The 23,481-nt window shown below is 46.4% G+C and overlaps 1 protein-coding gene across 2 annotated transcripts in view; it reads right to left on the reverse strand.

Moving 5' to 3' along the window:
• Window positions 1–206: 206 nt before the first annotated feature.
• Window positions 207–23,481, reverse strand: part of LOC146798637 (calmodulin-1-like) — a 66,590-nt gene continuing 43,315 nt past the window's right edge. For both annotated transcript variants that reach the window (XM_085625956.1, XM_085625955.1), the window contains one exon: window positions 207–1,773. In XM_085625956.1, the coding sequence (XP_085482082.1) occupies window positions 1,745–1,773 (29 nt within the window). In that variant the 3' untranslated portion in view covers window positions 207–1,744. The remainder of the gene's footprint in view (window positions 1,774–23,481) is intronic.

A 23,481-nucleotide genomic window follows, 5' to 3' on the forward strand; every position in this document is an offset into this window, starting at 1 on the left:
AACACTGAACGGCAGATGTGTGCTCAACACGTGATGAACAGCAGCATATGCTGCAGTCTCTACTTTCACACAAGAATATACAACACATCACTTGACAGAATAAAACTTAATTTCTAGTGAACATTATACAATACTCTCAACACTCAAGCACCAAAGCAATCCGATCCAGCACATTCACACCAAAGAAACTGAGCAAGTACAATGGATAGAAATACAAGTTGAGTTTATTGAAAATAAGAGCATAACATCACCATGGAATGGAAGAGAAGCGCCTCAAAGAGGCAAAATTAGACGAAGGGGAGCAGATAGGAAACACATATAAAAGGGGTTTCTTTCGTTTCACATTAAGCAGTTTTAAAAAATGATCAGTACACACGAGCCACAATACCAAAAATGCAAACAAGGACATGGAGGCAACGGCAGACATTAGAACACGAAATGGAGTCAATGGGCCAGGGGCTGCTAATCCAGCATACGGAAGAAGGAAAAGTGGCCTGCTAAAGCCTATCCTTCAATATGCTAGTAGGAGGCACGGCTGCAAGGACAGAAATGTATATAAAAAAAAGAGGGGGTGGAGTTTGGCAGAGGGTAGGCAAATGTGGTCCTAGGACTGTGCTTGCACAATACGGCAAAATATAAAGTCTGTATTGTATTTTACACAACATAGACAGATGAGATGACTTTGAAATGGCTAGCTTTCCCAAAAATTAGGGGAGATTTTCAAGTTTGAGATTAGGGAAGACCTTGGTTTAGTCTTGTTGCTAGCTTTACAGTCTCCCTTTAAAAACATTACCTATCCCATTAATCGCTCTATATTTCAAATCCCATCATGCGGGGGACTAGGCCTACCTCATGTCTGTACACGTGCCATCTAAAGAAAAGATGCCCAAGCTCATAGGATGCAGGGTAAGTTTGATGTGAATACAACAGGCAAGACTCCACATTTGCACTACACAGGCTTATATTTGGCTGAGCTGTGGAGCCAGAAAAAAGGCCAGAACACCAAATCTGGCTAGAACAAAGTCATACATAGATTATTAACCTGTGTGCTATCTTGGTGGGAGCAATCTGATGAGATAAAGCTCCTGTGGAATGTCAACACTGGTTCGTTCTTAATTATAAATTCAAACTGTCGGAGTTTCCATTGTACCCCCACCTTTACATAATTTTGGAAGTAATTCTTATACCAAAGCCATACTTTAGGCACAATAAGGAGTCTCCAATTTGGCTGAGACAGAGAGTCCTTTGCTTCTCAGGAAGCCCGCTTCTACTGTGCAAGACTGAACATCAAAGGCTTGACCAGATGTCAATCAAACACATCCTTTAATATGCCCTTCAGTCAGAGAAAGGGAAAGTTCAGTTTATCCAGTCAACATTGTCAGGGCAGCAGGGTTAAATGAAGGGCCCTGCCATCTTTTCTTTCTCTCCCTGCAGCCGTTTCGGAGGGAAAGAGGGAAGGGGTGGAGGGTTAAGGTAGGAGTATTTCACAAGATCACGCTCCCACGAGAAGGTGCAGCTATTGCTACACAGGGCATGCACTGCGCCTATGTCCCAGGGCGCTTGGTAGCATCAGACGCCCACGGCCAGACAAGGGTAGTCGGATCATGCTTGGCAAGAAGGGCGAATGGAGCTAAATCACAGGAGGAGAGTTGGCAACAGGGACGAGGGAGGAAGCAGAGGGCATAGAGCGATGGCAGGTACAGTCCCCATCTTTTGCTCTGCTGCAGCGGAAGCTTCTAGAACTTTACTTCGCAGTCATCATCTGTACAAACTCTGCAAGAGATACAGAAAAATGTTAAAAAGGTCACTGAAAAAACACAGTATTACTACATCTATCACATTGATCTTATTTATTGGTACAAAATGTAAACTGACCCCCAAATTCATAAGGGTGGGGTAGCCGGACATGGGTCAGCCCCTCTTAATAAATCCATGGCTTCAACTAGATTTCATTCCTCAAAATTGAGGTCTGTTGTAAGTGCTCAACATAGAGATCACATTGAAGGGCAAGACGAGCACGTTAGCAAGTCTATAACACATAAATAAGCGAATATGTGCACACTACAGAAAAACAGACCTTAACTTAGACCTTGAATAAAGTGCATATGTACACACGGATATGTAGATAAATAGACCTCAGCTCACACTGGAGAACAGTCAACCAAGGAGAAACCGACTTCATTAGAGGGAAGGAGACACGTCTGGAATACAAACTGACCTACGCTAGGAACTGCAATTAGTCAGTCTTGGATGTAGAGAGGCAAGCCGAGGAAAGAGACTTCAGTGGAGGGAGCATCCATAGCTAACATATTTGAGAGACCAAAAGCTTGTTCTCAATTATTCATTTTCCCTGGGAGAACACATCCTAACACAAGAACAGACTTTTAGACCCCTGAAGGAGACCATATTACATATAGCCATTGTGAGGAAATGGGGTATATTGTATGGTGTGGTTGTGCAACCTCACTGTATAATACACTTACCAACCATTTAGGACCCTTAGGTTTTGTCTGTTACATCCTCAGCCCAACCCTGGGTAGCTGTGGCACTGAGTAGCAAGGCTTACACAGAGGAACAAGTGTAAAGCATTTTAACAGCACCAAAACAACTGAAGAAGAAATGGACAACACTCAAGAAATCCGAGACCAATACACAAAAATAGACTATTTGTACAAATGAATTTAGTCACTAGAACAAAAAACATCCACTGGAAGGTTCTAGAGACAAGTAATTTAGAATCGATAATAATTAAACTCAAGTTCACTAAATCGTGAACAAGCCTTGGCAATGCAACAAATTGGATACTTAGAAACTTTTTCAAGGAAAACCTAGGTAAGTGTCACTGGGGTTGGTTAGAAGTTCTTGGGGCAGCCAAGTCCAGCAGGGAGCTAGTCTGGGGGGACCAGCAAGGTCCACCAGGGCAGTTACCTTTACAGAAGAAGCAGTCCTTCAGCAGTTCCAGGCATATTATCTGTGCTACTTTGCATTCCTTTGGAGTGGTCCTGATGCAAGGGATGAAGGACGCAGAAGTTGCTCTAAGGAGGCTGTGGTCGGCGTGGGTCTTCCAGCAGGGATTACTTGGTCAATGAAGAAGAGGGAGTCCTGTATGCAGGATTGACGGCCCATTAAGTCCTCTCCAGCTGTTTGAAGTAGTCGTCCATTGTCGCTGTCACAGGCCAATCCATCCAGAGTCGATAACTTGCCTTCAGAGGGTCCCATCCACTCTCCAACAGCACTCCTGGGTTGCGAACTTGGGTGCAACTCTGTGCATCACTTCTTGTTTTTGGTGTTGCAAGGCGATGGTGGTGGTGGCAGCTTGAAGATTTTATGTTACCAACTTGCCCTAGCAGGCTTTTTCAGATGTTATGACCCTGTGCTGCGAACAGGAGGCCAGTCAGCTGGTACTTAGTCGTCCTTATCTTGACTGGGCTCTGGAGTCAGCTTCTCCCTGAGCAGGACGTGGCAGGCACAGTCCTTCTCTTTGTAAGCCACCAGATGCAGTCGTCAATGGTATAGCCTCTTGGCTGGTCCCTCGGTGCAGCAGGGTAGTCCTGCTTCTAAGTCGATCAATACCTGTCTTTGGTGCCAGGGGATGCCCCCTTTATGTTAGCAAAGTGCCTGCAGGGCAGATGTGCTTGGTAGCCAATGGGTTACAAGACTCCCTCCCACCTGGTGACCACTTCCTGTGGGGTGTGGCATCTGGCTCTCCCAGGATGTGCCATTCTGCCCACCTCCATGATGGCATGACCCCTCTCTCGGTGGTCAGTCCTCCCTTGCCCACTTCTGGGGTGTGGCTATCTCAGGGCTACACGACCCTGGGGAAACCAGTTTGACAACTGTTTTTCCTCTTTGTGCTTCCTGTGCTAGCCTGTCTACCACAACAATCGTGCAGCCCACCCCCTGGAATTCCACATCTGCCCTTCAAAGGCAGATTCACCTTTGAAGCCTGCCTTTTGGGGCTAACAACTGAATTATTTTGTGCATGAGGGAGGGGACACCTCCATAGCCTCTGCAATTCCTCATTGTTCTCCTTCCTGAGAGACGTTGGCAAGTCTCCCCAGGAGGGAAAAAAGCAGTCTCATGGAACAGGTTCCATATGTGCAAGGGAAGGCACAGGGGCTTTAAAGACAACTAAGTGGCAGCTTTACAAAAGTTCTAAACTGCAACAAGTTACATTAATTTCGACTTGAGATACAACTGGTGCTTAATATAAGGAGTTGTTTGATACCTAGGAGTGCTCACTTTGGTCGCCTCGTTCAGGAGTTAGCACAGCTGAGGGGTCAGCATGTAATCCTGTACTCACCAATTGGGCGACCAAGTCTTTCCATGTAGAACGGTCTTTTTGCGTGTTTTACTGTCAGGACATGTAAAGTACATGCCCTGCCTTTATCATATGCTGCACCCCGACTTTAGGGCTCAGTAGGCCTGCCAGAGAGGTGACTTATACACGTATCCAGGAGAAACGGTGGCTTTGCCATTGCTTTCAATACAAAGTCGGGCTGGCAGTGCATGACTACTCTACCAGTCTACCGTGGCAGACTGAGGGACTCGTTTTACTTTGAGGACCTCCAGAGTGATGCAAGCCCTAGGGTACTCTAACTTACATGTTATGGGTACCATTTACTAAGGACTTAAATGTAGGCTGGCTATTACCATTTGGGTATAGCCAATGACACACACTTTAGGGTGAGAGCACTTGCAAGATCTGGTTAGCTAGCCTCAGTGCACTCAAAGTTGAAAAACGAATAGTTTCTTACCTGTCGGTGTAGTTTTGCAGCTTGAAGATCTTTCTGGATTCACTATGCTGTGCATTATTCCGCGATCTTGTGGTTGGGTCCGGATTCGTAGTCTTTTCTTTTTTTTTTTTTTTTTCGTAGCCCAGGTGGGCGTCGACGTACACCATTTGGTGCACCTCCCGTGACGTCGTCGTGCTTCCTGCGGAAGTCCCACCTTTGGGGCGCCATCTTCGGGTTCTTTTTTCCTTTCCTCTTTTTTTTTTTAACCCTAGGCGATTGATTAATCCTTCTTGTTCCTTTATCTGTATGTTTGTATTTCTTTGATCTTTTCCATTTTACCCCCTCTTCCTCCAGCCTCATCTTCCTGGCGGAGGTGGGTGGGTTCGCTAGTGAATCCAGAAAGATCTTCAAGCTGCAAAACTACACCGACAGGTAAGAAACTATTCGTTTTGCAGCGTGAATCTTTCTGGATTCACTATGCTGTGCATCGATTTTGTAGCGGTTTTCCTAGTTCTGTGGCGGTTGGGTGGTAGATGAGCGTTGGTCGTTGAAAATGTGCTGAAGCACCTTCTGTCCAACCTGTGCTTCCTTGTTCATCTGAATGTCCACGCAGTAGTGTTTCGTGAACGTGTGCACAGATGCCCAAGTTGCCGCGAGGCATATGTCCTGGATGGGCGTGTTCGCCAGGAAGGCCACGGTGGCCCCTTTCTTCCTTGTGGAGTGAGCCTGCGGCCCCTCCGCTAGCTCCTGTCCAGCCTGTTTGTGGCAGAATTGAATAGTGAGGGCAATCCACCTTGCGATGGTGCCCTTAGTCACTGGTCTACCCATGAAGCTAGTAGCAAAGGACACAAACAGCTGTTTCGACTTCCTGAGTTCCTTGGTTCTCTCAATGTAGTGCATCACCGCTCTTCTGGCATCGAGGGTGTGCAGTGCCTTTTCTGCGTTTGTAGTCGGGTTTTGGAAGAAACTTGGTATCTGGATAGCCTGATTTATGTGGAACGCCGACACTACCTTGGGCATGAAGTGTGGGTCCGTTCTCAGGACTATTCTATCTTTGTGAATCTGAATGTAGGGTTCCTGCAGCGTTAGTGCTTGAAGCTCGCTCACCCTGCGTAGTGAGGTTATGGCCACCAGGAAGGCTGTTTTCATAGTCAACATCTGCAGTGTGGCCTTGTGAATGGGTTCAAACGGTGCCCTCATGAGCTCCGTCAGGACCACATTCAGATTCCAAGCCGGCGGCGGCAACCTTTTCGGGGGGGCCATCCTTTTGGCTCCTTCCATGAATCTCCTCACCACCTGCGAGCTGAAGAAACTTCCACCTTTTTCACCTCTGGTGTAGGCCACGATGGCCGCTAGGTGTACCCTTAGTGAGCTCGAGCAGAGGTTACTCTTTAGAAGGTGTGTGAGGTACCTCAGTACTGTTGAGTCTCTTGTCATTCTGTTTTGCAGGCCCTTTTTCCGGCACCACACAGTGAACCTCTTCCATTTTGCGCTGTAGCATTTTCGTGTAGTTGGTTTCCTCGCCTCCCGTAGCACTCGCATCGTGCTCGGCGGCAATCTTAGGTGCGCGAACTCTATGTCTTCAGGAGCCATGCCGCCAGGTTGAGGGTCTCTGGCTCTGGGTGCAGGACCTCTCCGTTTTGCATTGAGAGCAGGTCCTTCCTCCTCTCGAACCTGTATGGTTCGCCTTGTGCCATTTCTTGAATTTGTGAGAACCATGTCTGCCTCGCCCACTGCGGAGCCACCAGGATCAGGGTCATGTTGCTGGTTCTGCACTTGTCTAGCACTCTGTGCAACAGGGGTATCGGTGGAAAGGCGTAGGCAAATGTCCTCGACCAGCTTATCCATAGGGCATTTCCCTTGGATTGCTGATCTGGTTGCCTGGACGCGAAGCTTTGGCATTTTGCATTGTGGCGTGTTGCAAAAAGGTCTATTGTGGGAGTCCCCCATCTCCGGAAGAGTTTCTCCGTTTCCTGGCCATTGAGCTCCCACTCGTGTGATGCTGAGGTCTGCCTGCTTAGCCAGTCTGCCTCCACATTGTCCTTCCCCGGTAGGTGAATTGCCAGTAGATCTATCCTGAGAGGTATGGCCCATCTCCAAATCTCCTGAGCTAGGGATGAGAGCGGGAACGACTGTGTCCCCCCTTGTTTGTTGATGTAGAACATCGCCGTGGTGTTGTCTGTTTGGACCAACACCCTCTTGTTGAACAGGTGCCTCTGGAATGCCTTCAGGGCTAGCAGGATTGTTTTCAACTCGAGGTAGTTGATATGGCGGACCGCATCTGCTGGAGCCCATAGACCCCTCACTCTGAGGTTGTCCATGTGCGCTCCCCATCCCTTCTGCGATGCGTCCGTGGTAATGGTCACTGTTGGGATTGGTGGTGTCAGGCTTCTCCCTGCTGTTATGTTGCCTCTGTTCCACCAAGTTATCTCCTCCTGCACTGCGTGCGTAACAACCACTAGATCCTCCCAGCTTCCGTTTGCTTGTGACCATTGTTGTTGTAGCCATTCCTGGAATGGTCTCATGTGCAGGCGTACATTCGGCACCAGCTGGATACAGGACGCCATCATCCCCATCATCTTGCTCACAGCCCTCACTGTCAGAGCTCGCCCCTTCTGGTAGAGCTTCGCCTCCTTCAGTAGAGCCTCTGTCCTCCTCTCGCTGGGCACTACTGTACTGTTGCGGGAGTTGATCTTTGCCCCCAGGAAAATCTTCACCTGCTCTGGTTCCATCGATGATTTTCCCCAGTGGATCGAGAATCCCAGTTTTGTGAGGGTGTCTGTTACGCGTTTTGCGTGCCTCTCGCACTTTCCGCGTGAGTTTGCCTTGACCAGCCAGTCGTCCAAGTAGGGGTAGACATGTATTCCCTGCCTTCGTAGGTGCGCCGCTACCGCCGACAGGCATTTTGTAAGGACCCTTGGTGCTGATTTTAATCCGAAGGCCAGGGTCGTGAACTGGTAGTGTTCTTGTTCGATGTTGAATCTTAGAAGGCCCTTGTGCCTTCTGTTTATTGGGATGTGAAGATAGGCATCCTTGAGGTCCACGGTGACCATGAAGTCCCCTTCTCTTATCTGTGGCAGAACCTCCTGCAGTGAAGTCATTTTGAACCTTTGCGTTCTGATGAACTTGTTTAGGTAACGGAGGTCTAGTATGGGTCTGAGGTCTCCGTCTACCTTCGGAACCACGAAGTAGTTTGAGTAGACCCCTTTGTTGCGTTCTCTGAACGGCACTGTCTCTATGGCTCCCTTTTGCAGGAGTTTCCGCGTTTCTTCTCTGAGTATTGCCAGTTCTTGGGCCGATCTCAGTCTTCCCCTTGGTGTCCTGTTTGGAGGTCTTTTCTCCAAATCTACGCAGTACCCGTACTGCACAACGTTCCGTATCCACTTGTCTGTGGTTATACGCCGCCACTCCTGAAGGTAGAACCTCAGTCTTCCGCCTACTGGTGTCGTATGCTCGTAGGCTCTTGAATTTTCTCTTCCCCCTGATGACACTTTTTTGCGCCTCACCCTTGGGGTCCTGACGAGGGTAGGCGTCCTCTTGCGTGCTGAGTCACTTTGTCGAGGGCTGTTCGCCCCCTCTCCTCCTTTGGCCACGTCCGTTCCCTCTCCCGCGAAAGGTCTGGCCCCGAGGTTGATATTGCCAGTTTTGCTTCTGTTGACCTTGTCCGTGACCTTCACCCTGCTGACTTTGTTGGAACGCCTGGTGCGACGTCCCCTGCTGGCTTCCTCCCCTACCGTAGGGTCTTCGAGGGATTTCCTCGCCTCATTCCCCTCAGCTGTAGGGCCCCCATGGACCTCGCCGTCTCGTTTTCTTTTTTCAGCTGGGTGAGCTTGTCGTCCACTGTTGCTCCGAACAGTGTCTCTCCATTGAAGGGGGTGCCAAGGATGTTGTTCTGCACTTCCGGTTTGAATCCCGAGATTCTTAGCCATGCATGTCTCCTCTCTGTGACCCCTATGGCCATGAGTCTTGCTGAAGTCTCTGCCCCATCCAACGCCGTCTTTATACAGGAGTTGGCGATGTTTTTGCCTTCATCTATCAGGTGAGAGGCTCTCTGCCGGAATTCTTCGGGGAGGTGCTTTACTAACTCCCCCATCTCATCCCAGTGCTGGTACTGGTGTCTATTGAGGAGTGCATTTGAATTCGCCATGCGCCAGTGCATTGCGGCGTTCCTCTCGACCTTTCTTCCTGTGAGGTCAATCCTCCTGCTCTCCTTATCCGGGGGTGGGCCCGAAGTTGCTGGTACGTTGGCCCTTCTCCTGGCCGTGGAGGCTATGATGGAGTCCGCGGTCACGCTACCCTTGATGTAAGGGGGGTCCAGGGAGGAGTGCTTATATTTCTTCTCTGTCCTGGGCGTGATCGACCGGCAGGTTGCAGGTTCCTTGAAGGCTTCTCTCCCCTGATTCATCACGCTTTGTAGCATGGGGAGGAACTGGCTCCTTGTCTGGATGGGGAGCAGTGTCTCGACGAGAAAAATCTGCTTTCGGTTTCTCCTCGTCGAGTTTGACGCCGAAGGCCATTGCTGCGCTCCTGACCGCCATATTGTAGACCCCGATGTCGTCGGGTGGCGAAGGCCTCGAAGGGTACGTGTCCACGGGCTCCTCCGGGTTTTCGGTGTCGAGATCGTGCCATTCGACGTCGTTGCTGGTAGATGCCGCCGATTCGTAGAACGACCGTTGGTCTTCTTCCTCGGCTTCTCCCTCATAATAGGGCTCTTCTTCCTCTTCGAGTTCCCTTGTCAGCCCTTCGGCGTCGAACTCGTCTTCGACCTCCTCGACGTCCGCTGATGGAACCGTTGGAATCTTGAATTCCTTCATTCTGGCGTTGAACTCCTTCTTTCTTTGAAGGATGTTCTCCATTTCGGCCTCGAGCCGCCTCTTCTTCTTCTCCATCTCGGAGATGCTTTCGGCGTCGACCGCGGGTCTTTTCGATGAACCTTGCGTCGACGTCGAACGTTCTTTCTGCGTCGATCGGCCCGTTTCATGGGATGCTTTCGACGACCCTTGCCTTTCGGCGTCTTTCGGCACCGGGGAGTCCTTATCTAAGGATCCGCTCGGCCTCTTGTCTGTGGTTCCCCCTTTGGACGTCGAAGTTTTCGGCGCCGGGGCTCCCTTCGTGGACTTTGACTCAGATTTTCTCGAGTCACCCTCGTGTTGTCGAGGTACTTTTTGTTTTGCGCTCGACGATTCTCTTACCTCGTCTTCTTTTTTCTTGTCGGTCTCTACGACCGTGAAGTTTTCGGCTGTCTCGGCGACGTTGTCCTCGTCGTCTGAGGAGAGGCCCAGAGCGTAGAGCGTCGGGGGCTTCCCCTTGCCGTCCATGCTGGCGTTGGCCCTTCTCTGCCGCGCTCTCTCACCCTGAGTGTCTTCGGCGCGAAGGCTGAGCAGGCGTTGCAGTCGATACTCTGGTGATCGACCGGTAGGCAGAGGTTGCAGACCGGATGCTGGTCTCTCTGCGCGAACTTGTGGTGGCAGTTTGGGCAGAACTTGAATGGCGTCTTGTCCATTGCGCTCAGGGTCTCTGAGCGTGCATTCTCCAAGGCCGTCTAAGAAAAGGGCGCTGGTCCTCCTTTCTTCGCGCTCCTGATGAAATCTTTTCCTTTCCTGATATCTTCTAGTGTTTCTATCGACGAAACTCGCTTTTCTTCCTTCGAGTGTAATTCTGGAGCTTCCCGATGACGATCCAGACCCAACGGCGGAAAAAAGAATCTGAAGATGGCGCCCCAAAGGTGGGACTTCCGCAGGAAGCACGACGACGTCACGGGAGGTGCACCAAATGGTGTACGTCGACGCCCACCTGGGCTACGAAAAAAAAAAAAAAAAAAACAAAGAAAAGACTACGAATCCGGACCCAACCACAAGATCGCGGAATAATGCACAGCATAGTGAATCCAGAAAGATTCACGCTGCAAAACTAGCAGTATCAGTAAAACATCATGGGGGGGACGAACATTCAAAAAGAGGCATTTTCTTACAGCCATTATAACAGACATTGCAACTTCCTCCAGCCACTGACGTTCAGAGACCAGGTTATAGTAAGGCATTATCAACTATAAACAAAAAGCACTAAAAAGCCCTTCTAATCGTTTTCAAAGCCAGACTGCGGAAGAGATGAGCTATTGACGGGATCCACAACTTCCAGGCAGAGACCATGCTGAAAATACTCAACTATAATTCATCACATGCAACTGAGGGTCACTTCAGAAGGCAGGAAAAGAATAACAATGGGGTCTTTTTGTTGCGATGCTGCACAGGATTCTTCCATGACTGGAGAACACACAACGGAAAAGACTTGAGGGGAGGGTTAGCTAACACATCTTAGTCACACTCCTGACTGGGCTAGGATGAAGGGGGGAGGAGGAGGATCAGTTCCTTAGTAGTATATGGACAGCAACTACTAGTGCATGGCAGCCTCGGACACCTAACATTACAGAGGGTGGTGGCAAGGCTTGGGAGGCTAAAAAAGCAGATAGGCTGGGGAAAGTAGTCTTTGAGGAGGAGACACAATATAGCTGCCAGGCAATTTCAGATACCTGGATTGCCGAGGGGCAGAGAAAAAGTGTTGTATTCATTCTGCAGAATTAGAATAGGTCCAAATGTGGCTTAGGCAACTTGCCTGCTACAAGTACACCACTTCTGAAGTATTTTGCCTGACGGCTGTGTAGAAGGCCCCTAGAACGAGGATACCCATAAAACATGAGAAAACACCAGGAAAATATACACCCAGGCAGCACAGTACACACAAAAGATAAAGGTCAGCTGTCAACCAATAGAGGCACATCACACAAAGCTTGGTGATTCTAAACAATGGTTAAACTGTATAACAACTCTGCTAATGTAAGTGTCCCAGAAACTATCATTACAACCACAGGCAAATACAATTACTTGCCATCAGAGACCAGCTGAGAACAGTGGTCAACCATACAAGTGAATTAGTAAAAGTCAGCTTTAAACAGGGTTTTTACTGTAGTTGGCACACAAGGAAATCTTGGAAGCCTGGGTTATAGTAATGATCAGCAAAGAGACTGTTGAAGAAGAGACCACAGTTTTAGGTTGATTCCTATTGGCCTTCTGTACACTGGAAAGTGAGATGGGCATCCATGTTTAAGGGCATTGAATAACTTCCGGAACAATGTAACATCTTTGAAAGTCAAACCAGAGCTATTAAAAGGCCTGGGTCCTCACAAGCTGCAAGGGCATTTTACTGTCTATACATTATGAGGTAGAAGCAGAAAAAGTGACTTCCCTGTAAATACTGTTCTCCAGCATTGGTATGTCTTGTAGAGTCATTTGCGTCTTAAACATTGCCTGGTGTTCGATTTGAGGGTTGCTTATGACTGAGTATTCCCCTGGAAGAGAACTTGGATTACAGGTGAGTAACATTTCCTTCTCTTCCAGGGTATCCTCATCAATAGTCTCATACGCACTGACTAGAGTAGAAGCACATCCCACAAGAAGCGGACATGAATTAGTAACAGCTCCAACAATCATCCGAAAGGCTTCTTAAAAGAAGCCTTTCGTACTTGAGTATCTGCTTTAGAGTTTGAATCTAAACAACAGTGTCTAATAAGGGTATGTAAAGATCTCCATGGAGCAGCTTTACGCATTTCTGAAATGGGAACATTTCTAACAAGAGTTGTAGTGGCAGCCTTACCCCTTTGCAAAAGTGCTTTAGATCTACCAGGTAGGGGCTTTTTAGCTAGTTGGTGTGAAAGTATAATACAGGAACCGATCAATCTAGAGTTGATTTGTTCGGATGCTGGAAAGCCTGGTATTAATAGGCCATAATTAATAAAGACAATCCAATTTTCCTTATATCTTTGGTTCCGTCTAAATAGAATTTTATAATTCTTGACACCGAGAATGTAAAGACTTTTCAGCTGGAGCCGATGGATTAGGAAAAAAGGAAGGTAATGAGATGGTTTGATTAATATGAAATTCTGAAACCACCTTGGGAAGAAAACTGGGACGAGTTCTCATCCCACCTCTATTACCATGAAACACTGTGTATGGTTCTACAAAACAAAATGCCTGAATTTCTCCCACTCTTGATGCTGATGTAATGACTATTGGGAAAGGCACTTTCCACTTATGTTTTAAAGAAGCTTTATGAATGGGCTCAAATGGGAGTCCATTTATTTGGAGAGAACAATGTTAAGTTTCCAAGGAGGAGAGTGTGTCTTATATGGATGGAATACCTTCTTGTTTTTATGCCCTTCTTAGAAGTCTTTAATTACAGGTATCCCAAAGAAAGACATTTGTGGTGGGGATTTTCTATAGGCTGAGATAGCCACAAATGCACTTTAATAGAAGAAAACTGTAAACCAGACCTTGCAAAATGAAGTTAGAGTATAACCACTGACACAAGGGTGGATTGCACCATAAGCAAAACCTCTTCAACTTAAAGGCATATGGATTTTCTTACGGAAGGTCTTTCAGACTCTTGTAATATGTCCATGCAGTCTTGTGGAAGGCCAAAATGACCATATGGGAGGAGTTCAGGAGACAATCCCTCAAGTTTGGTGATGAGTCTAGGGGGGCATTATCTGTCCCCTGAACTTATACAGGAGATCCTGTCTGCACGTCAATCTCTTGTGTGGTCGTTCTAACAGGTGAAGATCCGTGAACCATTGGAAAGGCCATTCTGGTGCAATCATTATCATTCTGGTTTTGGACTTTTAAAGTTTGAGGAATACTGTTGGTATGAGAGGAATTGGGGGACATGCCTAGAGACATTTGAGGCCAGTTTAACAAAAGGTTCCCTTTCATACCTGGTTGTAAGAATCTGGATGCATAGTAGCAGCAGTTTTCAGAACCCAGTTGTGAATTTCCTGAAATACCAGACAGTGAATCTGCCTGTACATTCTGAACCCCATGAAGATTAATAGCCGTTATGGTTATGTTCCTGGAAACAAACAATTTCCATATGGCTTGAGCTTCGAGAGTAAGGGTCGAGTGCAAGTTCCTCCTTTCTTGTTCAGGTAATGCATTGTTGGTGTATTGTAGGTCTGAACAAGAACAGAACTGCTCGTTAGTGATGGAAGAAATGATTTCAGGGGCAGGTGAAAAACTAAATTCCAGAAGATTGAGAAGTATTTTCTTTGTCCGACCAAATCCCTTGGGTTTGCAAGTGTCCTATTTGAGGTCACCATCCCTGGAGAGAGGCATCCATGATCAATGTTTGAGCTGGCAGATCTTGATGAAATGGTAGTTCTTCGGTTGTTTCCACTATGGAAGAAATTTAATTGCATCCTGCGAGATGGTCAGTTTAATTTCCCAGTGGTCCGAGAGGGGTTTCCACTGATCGTCTAGGCATCGTTGCAAGGGCCTGATGTGAAGTCTTGCATGTGGAACTAGACAGATTCAAGAGGCCAGTAGGGGGTGCAATACGTCTTGCTTGTTGATGACGAGTATGTAAGAGACTGACATTTCAGATTGATTGATAACGACCTCTCCTTCCTAGGATACACTTTTGCAGACTAGGTATCCAGTATTGCATCTTTTGGACTGGGCAGGTTGTAGACTGAGGTTTACTTGCAGACCCAGATTGGTTAGTGTCTTGAGACGAAATTAGTAATGTTTCTTTGTCTCAGTTGGTGATATACCCTTTATCAATCAGTCATTCAGGTTAGAATAGATGAAGATCTTTAGTTTCCTTCGATGGGCTGCTACAATGGCCATATATTTAGCAAATGTTTGTGAAGATGATTTTAGTCTGAAAGGTAAGACCTTGTATTGGTAATGATGAACTCCTACTATGAATTGAAGGAACCTTCAATGTTTTGCTGATATTGAAATGTGTAAGTAGGCATCTTGGAGGTCTATTGAACACATTCAGTCTCCTTGGTGTAGTTAAGAATAGATCAGTTGTAATGCCAACAGTCAATTTTTTTTCTTTAAGTACTTGCTTAGTATTCGAATATCTAGAATGGGACCGTATTCCTCTTTTGGTCCTTTATTTTGCACCAAAAAATATCAAGGGCTGAATTGCCAATCCTGTCTGGTGATGAGGATCCTCCTTCACAGCTTGCTTCTGCAATAGAATGTGGACTTCTTTTTGCTGTAGGTCCTTCTGATAAGCTAATGTTTTAGGAGTTGGAACTGTAGGAGGAGGGGACCTACATTGAAGAGACTAGCCATTCTGAAATATATTTTAGATCCATTTGTCTATAGTTACTAGGTGCCACTCTTCTAGATGTTTGACAATACTTCCCCTCACTGCAGTGAAAACCAGAGACGGGGGAAGTAATGGCTCATTGTTCGGCTGAAGGTTTTCCGGTTGATGCAGACTGCTGCTGGGTTACCCAACCTCAATGGTTTTCAAGGGTGATAGTGTTGTCTTGGTTGCTGCTAGTGTTGGTAAGATCAGCGAAGGTTTTGAACCCTCAGAGAAATATCTTCTATCATAGGGTCTATACTTCTCTGTATTCTTTACGCTTCTCTAGACCAACAACCTTCAAGGTGCACATCTGTTTTCATTCAAACATCTTGTCTACATGAGGCAAAAAAAGGGCGTTTCCTGAAAACTGTAAATTTAAAATTTGGTGTTGTGCCTCTGGTTTGAGTCCAGTCAGTCTGAGCCAAGATGATCAATGTGCACAGATCTCATGAAAATATCCAAGGGCAGCAAGATCCGATGTATAAGCTGCTGCCACTTATTATCTGGTTCGCCACTAGGCCTCCTTCATTTAAGAACTCTTGAAAGTCTTGCCCGTCTTCTTTTGGGAGTTTCTCAGTAAATCTGTTTAACGACTATCACAGAGACACGTCACACCTCCCAACAAAGTGGAATCAGTGGTAACCTTTAATGCCAACGCTGATGTTCCACACATCTTTCCCAAAAGAATCTATAGGTTTGCTTTCTTTGCCTGGTGGCATGGAAGGAGGAGAAACAGTGTGGATGTTTTTGCCACCGCCACAATGGCCGAATCTGGAGGAGGGTCTAGTCTAAGGAACAGTGGATCATGGCCAGGTGGTTTATATTTTTTAAATTGGCGAGATGGGGCAGACTTCGCCGAAGCAAGCGTAAGGAATAATTGCATTGCATGTTCTAATAGGCTATGAACCAAGAGAAGTAATGGTCGTGTTGCTGTTCTCAGATGTTAACATCTCAAAAAGCACAGAAGACGATGTAGTAGTGGTAGGCCCATCAATGTTCAGTTTTGTTGTCCCCATTATTAAAACCTCATTAAGGGTATGAAGATCTATTGGGAACACTCTTACTGGAGGTGTATCTGTTAGGAGTAGGTGAGTAACCTGACTGATGAGCAAGTAGTGGTAGTCCTAGATGGAGGTCCTCAGTTTTTCTGTGTAGATCTAGATGTCACTTTAGATCTGGAGCGGTGACATAATGGCCTCCTAGATCTTCGTGTAGACTTATGTGCCTGGAAACAAATGAGGTGAGGCAGTCTTCCCAGGAGATGGCGTATTTGAAATGTGAATACCCTTATGTTGAGTAAGTACAAGAATACTCAGTTTGAAGTATGTGGCACAGGCCTATATTGCAAACTTTGAAGCAAGCGTGGAGAAATATTTCAAGTCGATTGGGATCTGGTCGTTGATGTACAGCGAGGGCTGGATTCAGTTGTGGGTGGAGAATATGCTGTCAAAGACAGACGTGTGCTTCGACGTCAAATGTTTTACTTTTGACATCTGCTTAGTCGTTGATTTTGACGCCGATACCCGATCCGACCTTGATGGGTGGTGGGCTGTCAACGTCGACTTTGATGCCGTAGTATGCTTCAACGACGAATGCCGAGGATCCTTTGACTTTGAGTGGAGGCTTGGCAGCCATTTCTGTCAACTGCCAAGAAACTTCTTGTGATGAATATGGTGAGGGCCAGAAATGACCTTCCCCGACGACTTCCGATGAACCAGCTTGTGTGACTTGCCTTCTGTGCTGGAAACATTGTAATCTGATCTTTTTTCCACCCTTTTAAGTTTGCTCAGAAAACTTTTGACAGGGACCACAAGTCTCAGGATGATTATTATCCAGAAGGCAAACAATACAGAAAGTGTGATCTGTCTGAGCCTTCTTCTCACATGAAGGACACTTCACAAAAAGTGATGGCATGCTCGACAGGAAAATAGATATTTTTCGGACAGAGAATACTTTATCTGCACACTAGGTGCTGAAAAATTGTTAATTGACCTCCAAAAGAAAGGTTTCGTTAACATTAGTGTTTTTTGAGCCAAAACCGCAGAGCTCTGTGCCCCAGGATTCTGATTCCAGGAGCAGGCAAAAATTAACAAACCTGTCACCCGTAAAGCATGATGGGAGACAGAATGCTGGCAGGTTCTTAAAGGCACAGAGCCTGTTTTTCCTACTAACCTCTTAATGGCAGCCTATTGTCACATATTCCGGGCGTGGCTTTGCCTGGCTGCAATATGGCCGCACAGTAAGTGAGCTCTGCCGGTCGAGTTGTAAAATCTGGCGTAATCCCGCGACCTGTGGGACCTAAACCTGTGCTAACTAAGGAGGAAAGCCCTCCCGTGGAGATGCTGCAGCATAAAACCAAAATTTCGGCCTTTTACTTCCTGATCGGTGCCGCGAGGTGCCTGGCAGCCCAGGAGAAATTGCAGCCTACCACTCAGCCTCCCTGAAATAACCAGCTCTGGAGAGAGGGTGAGCTCGAATTACTGAGTAAGCGTACAGCTGGGTGGATTCCAGAGCTGCCGCGGACATCGAGTGGGCAGATTGCAGCTGCCACCGCACGGCTAGGGCCTCCGGCGAGACGTTGTGCCGCAGAGATATTCATGTGTGTGCCGGGGGGGGGGCTTATGGGGTGCTGGGTGTGGAGGCAGGGGGCCCCTGATGCAACTGGGTTAGGGCCCATGGACAAGCGGTTGTCACAACGCTTGGAGAGCGTAACCCCCCCCCCCGGCAGCCCCAGCCCTACCTGTGCCGGAGACTCCGCTGGATCAGTGGCTTTAACTACCTGCGCAGAACCTATGGTATACCAGTGCAGCTCCACAAAATAGGGCTAGCTGATGACTTGTGCTGCTTACGTTGCGGAGGGCCAGAGGCTACTTTCTTACATTTAGCATGGTCCTGCGCCAGGGTAGTGGTTTGGTGGAGTGTGTGCGATATGACCCGTGCTATCACCGGGTTGACACTCTTACAGGATCCAATCACCTGTTCGCTGGGTTTTGTGGGGGGGGTCCCAGTGGTTTGTAGACCGCTAACGGCTATGTTGCTCCTACTAGCAAAGCACATGGTGGCGATACACTAGGGGAGGCAACCGGCCCAGACGACACAGGCTTGGATAGCAGACGTCTTACTGCCAGGAATTGCTGACAACATACTGGAACATGATGCCCCCAGCTGCAAGGACTAGGGATAGAACTAGACAGGGTGACATGGATACAGCGCACACATGGATAGCTGGCTCCCACCCACAGTTGGAAGCTAGGGAGGCCTGTTGTGATCATGTAGCAGCGGCTAACTTGAAACTACCTGGGCTCCAGCTGCATTCAAAGATTGGGCAGTTGACGGTCAGTATGGATCAACGTCGCTGTTACCTTATTGTATATGGATTGAGCATGTTCTCTGTTACCGCATATTACGAATACAATGATGCAATGTAACTGGGTCATGTATGACTGAGGGGAGGGGGATCTTTGTTATTGTTCAAAATCAATAAAGAAATAATTTTTTAAAAACTCATATTCCCTTTTAATTTTTTTAATTTATAAAATGACATCTATGCAATTGGTTTCTTTTAAAATGAGCATTCAATATAAAATGGCTATTTCTTAGCCAAAGGCTATGTACAAAATGTGTTATATACATATATTCTCGCACATGTAAAGACTATTCAGTGTTTAGGACTATTGATGGGGATCCCCTGGAAGAGACCTTTATTTATAGTTGGGCAACTTAATTTTCTTCAGTGCTGTTATTTTAAAAATTCACATACTGAATAAAGGATAAGAGAATTAAACTGGGTGGCAGGAGAAAAAGGGTTTCTTCATTGACAAACTGCAGGGCTACCGTTTCCTTTGTGTATGAAGAGCTTCAATGTGGCTCCAAATTTCCCCCAACTGAGTAGCTACTGCAGCTTTTCATTTGGCTGAATGGGCTGGTACACTACTGTGCAACAAACTCTTGTCTTGTTTTCCTATAGGATGTATGTAGTCCACCAGCTACTGTTTTACCATTCCAAGCTGTGTCATACACTAAGGAAAACTCAGGCGTAGAAGGATTTCGCACAGGAGCAGGAATATTTAGTCATTATGGACATTAATGAAGAGTGCATGGTAGAGAATGCAAGTTGCCACTGCAGACGTCTTCATGGAGATGATCAGACAATATCTCAAATATGAAGAGCTGGGCTTTGAATGTGTGTAAATCCATGTATGGGTGAATTGAGGCATGCATGTTCATGCTTTCTAGTTCACCACCATGACATCCAGCCTAGCAGAGCGATATCCTAAAAGGTTTGGGTCCTGTGTAATATTACTCTCCCTGTGTTTCCTGCAAGTTGTGGATATCTCGTATGGTGTTAAATTGCAGACCTGGGTCCTTTCTGAATGAATGAAATTACATATATAAAATGAAAGTTCACCAAAGGTGTCTGAGATAGGATCAACAAGGTAACTGAACTCCAGAAGCACATTAGCAAGAGAGATGGGTTGACAAGTTTTCTGCATGATTAATTATGTTCAGTCTCCCAGACATTACTAGGCAAAGAGTTGCACAGCTCAAGGAAAGTAGCGAGAATGAAAGGCATCCAATCCAGGAGGGGACTGCCCGGAATAAAATATGACTTCAGAACGAAGGAGACATGTAAAACAGTAGAGGATGATTGACTTTACCAAAAACGGAAAGTCCCTCAAGCTAGAGACAACTATAGAAGACAGTCTTGCGCTTCATGGTATGGATAGCCTACGTAAATGCCTGCACGCAGCAGACATGGAGGCAAGTATCTGTACAAAGCTTTACTGGGAGGCCCAAGAAGAAGGCATTAATGTATAGTGAAGTCTGGTTGAAATAGAGCCACTTACTAATATATAATATTTAGTTGGCAACAGGAAAAAAATTAAGACTTTCCTGAGGTGATGGAAATGTTAAAGACAAAAAACAGTTACTTTGGACAGTTTAAACAAGAGTATCATCAAATTCGGCACCCACATTATTTACCATTATAACCGGAACATAAGATTGACAAATGTGTCGCAAGAAATATGTGCCCCCCACCTTCCCTCAAACAATAGGGACCCCTATTTTAGAACCATTAAACTGGGGAAAATTACCACTCATTCAATTCCAGATAGGAGCAAGCAGCCCTAAATCGGGAAACAAAAATGCAGGCGTTGCAGTTACCATAAAATTGGATCTGCTTATTGTATGCATAGTAGTAGAATTAGGAACCTGGTGAGTTGACCACTAGTTGTAAAGACAGTGAACGGAGTTGGAGACATCGCTAACCCATATTGAATGCTGCAGACAGGTCCAAAAGGAACAGCACTACAGCCGCCACATAATCCTGGAATCCTAGTGGTTACACAACAAACTCTTTACTCCAGCTAAAACCCAGATCCCTGGCACAATACATGTGAGAAGCTCGGGAAGCATTCTATTCATGAGCAATTAGCCTGAAATTCCCTAGGCCAATTCCACAAGTAGCGCAACGAGATATTTTCAAAATCCACTTATTTGAGGGACTGTGCTGTCCCTACCCTTGGAGTCTTGCTGTTTGTACCTATGGTTGATGAGAAACAGTGAGGGCCTTTGAAAAACTCAAAGGGAAAGGTAAAGTCGCAGTCTAAAAACAGAATAGGAGTAACCATGTTGCTCAGATGTGTTTTAAAAAATTCCTTGAAGGAATCTAGAGGGATTTTGATTAGACTGAAATAATGCTCTAATTGTAAATGTTTTAGATTAATGCTATGACCATAAGGTGGCCCCTACGGGTAAAGAAATAACTGCTGGTATTGGAGAAGTTACTTCTGAAATAAGGTTTGGCAGACTCAGTACTGATAAAGGATAAGCTTAGTAGTGACCAACTTTGCGGTTGTCCTGCTCTTCCTTTTTGAGCTTGTAATGCCGCCACCGTTGGGTGTGGTACCAGTGTCCGTACTCTTCAGAGAACCCCACTCATGGTCTGTTCCTTGGTGTACACTTTGTGTCTGCTGATAGAGCAGTGGACATTTTGGGTTTTGTGAAGCTTGGCTGGTGCCAATCTTGATTTATAGGAGACTGGCTAAACAAACAAAACGATGGATTTAGCCTAATCTACCTTCCTGAGGGTTTGACTTTAGAAGTAAGATTAACCCCACAGCAATCTGGGGCCTATTCAAGCTGGTACCAGGAAGGACCAAGAATCAGTTACCTTCAGACCCTTCGGTGGGGTGAAACAGAAACAAGTCTATACCCCTGTTGAACAAGTTACATACCTTTGGTAGTGCCCTATCTGCTAGGCATGGTCCATGCCGAAGTGACATGCGCGGTGCCTATCTAGGCACCACCCCAGTGCACTGAAAACAGATTCTTTTCCAACTTTTCTACATTCGAAGCACAGAGTCATGAAGAATTCTGACATACTAGTGTGGATTGTCAAGGCCCTGAGAAGGGTGACCCTAATGATTCAGTTTGCAGAGCAGGGAGGATCTGTAAAAAAAATATGCAGTTCGATAAAAGTCTCAACCAGTTAAGGCGTTACCAAGGGTAAGTAACTTGCTCAGCTGATAGACTTCATGATGCAGATTCCTTACCTTGAAATAGATACTCCAACAATATCTCCCTGGAGGTGGGTCTCCGAAACTAATCAAACCAAAAAGTCCTGCAGGACTGAACAGGCAAATTGCTTGTCACGAAGGACCTGACAATCTAGACAGTAATGCACCGTGAGCGTGTGTAACGATGCACACGTTGCTGCCAAACAGATGTTGAGGACAGGTACGTAGAGAGCTAATGCCGTGGTTGTAGCCTTGAGTATAAGTCAATAGGGATACCCAGTATAGTGCAGAACCTGGGGACAATTACAGGAAACGAACAGTGGTTCTGCCACAACACACTTTTCAAAGCTAAATGATTTCTACGTTTATTAGCCCTTTCTACATTAGGCTATCAGTCAATGTTACATATATCTGTCTAAACACATGCTTCAAGTAAATAGCATGAACTAATTATGTTATTCTGTAATTTATTTAAAGCGAAAAGGTTTTTGTATCATCTTACAATAGAAAGTGTATAGTTTTCATTAATTACAAGACAACTTTCCATTGAGTGCATACATAAACGACATTAACAATAAGGCAGAGTAAAAACAGTTATTCTCAAAATGACCTCAAAATATTCCTAATCCATTAAGTGGTCAAAATGGAATGTAGAGCTTCCGATTTTGCGTCGACGTTTCGATCCCTGTGTATCTGTGCTACATTCAAGCATCAAACGCGGGTCATCATCAGGACAAAACAAGATAGACTGTATGTAGTGGGTGGGCACAACGTGCTCTTCAACCATCTCTGGCGTCACGCGCTCAGTGTCATCATTTAATAAAGCAGAGGAAGGGTTGTTCCACTTTCCTCTGTTTTAATGAGTCCATCGCCTTGTATGATAAACTCTGAAGATAAGCGAGTTCTCTGATGGGCTGAGGCAAAGTCTGTGATTAATTAAGAGCTTTTCTGTTCCATATTTAAATTGTATTAGAAACACACACGAGCCCCGGTAATGTTTGCTCCCGTGGGCTCTTCAGTCAGTTTGCAGGCAGCATAACCGTGGGTGCGTCCTCTCCTTGGCTCTGGTAAAGTGAGCATGCAAAACCTCAGGGGGGGTTGCTTTTTGGCCAATGCGTAGATCTTTATGCAGAGCACCACCCCTCGAGAGATGGTCAGTTTCTGCACGTCCTTCCTTTTCCTAGCTCCATAATACCCCACAAACATGGATGTTCACCTGGAACTCTATTGTGCGATCAAGGTAGGACGACAATACTTTTTTGGGGTCTAAACTGCAGATTCTCAACTGTTCTTTAGAAGAGTAAGGCGGAGCAAAAAGGTAGGCAAGGTGATGTTTTGATCAACATGAAAGGGTGTTGCATCCTTCGGGAGGATGACAGCACGGGTCCTCAGAACAAGCTCATCTGGATTTACAGAGAGGGCCTGCAGTTGCAGACCCTTGAGTCAGAGGTTATGGCCACTAGAAAGGCCGTTTTGATAGTCAGCAAGCAAAGTGGGCAGTTGTGTAGAGTTTCAAAGGGTGCACATATTATGGGGGAAGGTAGAACCAAGTGAAGCATCCACTGGGGCATGATGAATCGGCTGGGGAAATGTGTACTAATCATTTCAGGAACCTAGTCCCAACTGGTGATTCAAATAGAGAAGATTGGTCTGGCATGGCAGGCAGATATCCTTCAACTGCCCAAAGCAGACCACTGGATCAGAAGAAAAAAACAAATGAACTTGGTATAAGGGAGGAGAAAGGGGGTCAATGTTTCAGGATGCATACCATGGCACAAATTTGTCCCAACAGCAGGCTTATACCATCTTCGTGGAGAAACACCTTGCTGCCAGACTTGCATCACAAACTTGGGTGCAGACGGGGGATTGGAAGTTGAAAGCTGGTTGCCCTCTCCTGTTGCTGCGACAAAACATCCTCCTGAAAGGGTAGCCTGAACGGAAGACAGATGCTCATAAACTCGGGATACCAACCTCTCCGTGGCCAATCCAGAGCCACAAGAATGACCTTGGCCTGGTTGTTACTGATCTTCTTGAGAATTCTGGGCAGGAGTGGTATTGGCAGACAGGCA

Source organism: Triturus cristatus, chromosome 9 (assembly GCF_964204655.1).
Source record: "Triturus cristatus chromosome 9, aTriCri1.1, whole genome shotgun sequence".
Taxonomy (NCBI): Eukaryota; Metazoa; Chordata; class Amphibia; order Caudata; family Salamandridae; genus Triturus; species Triturus cristatus.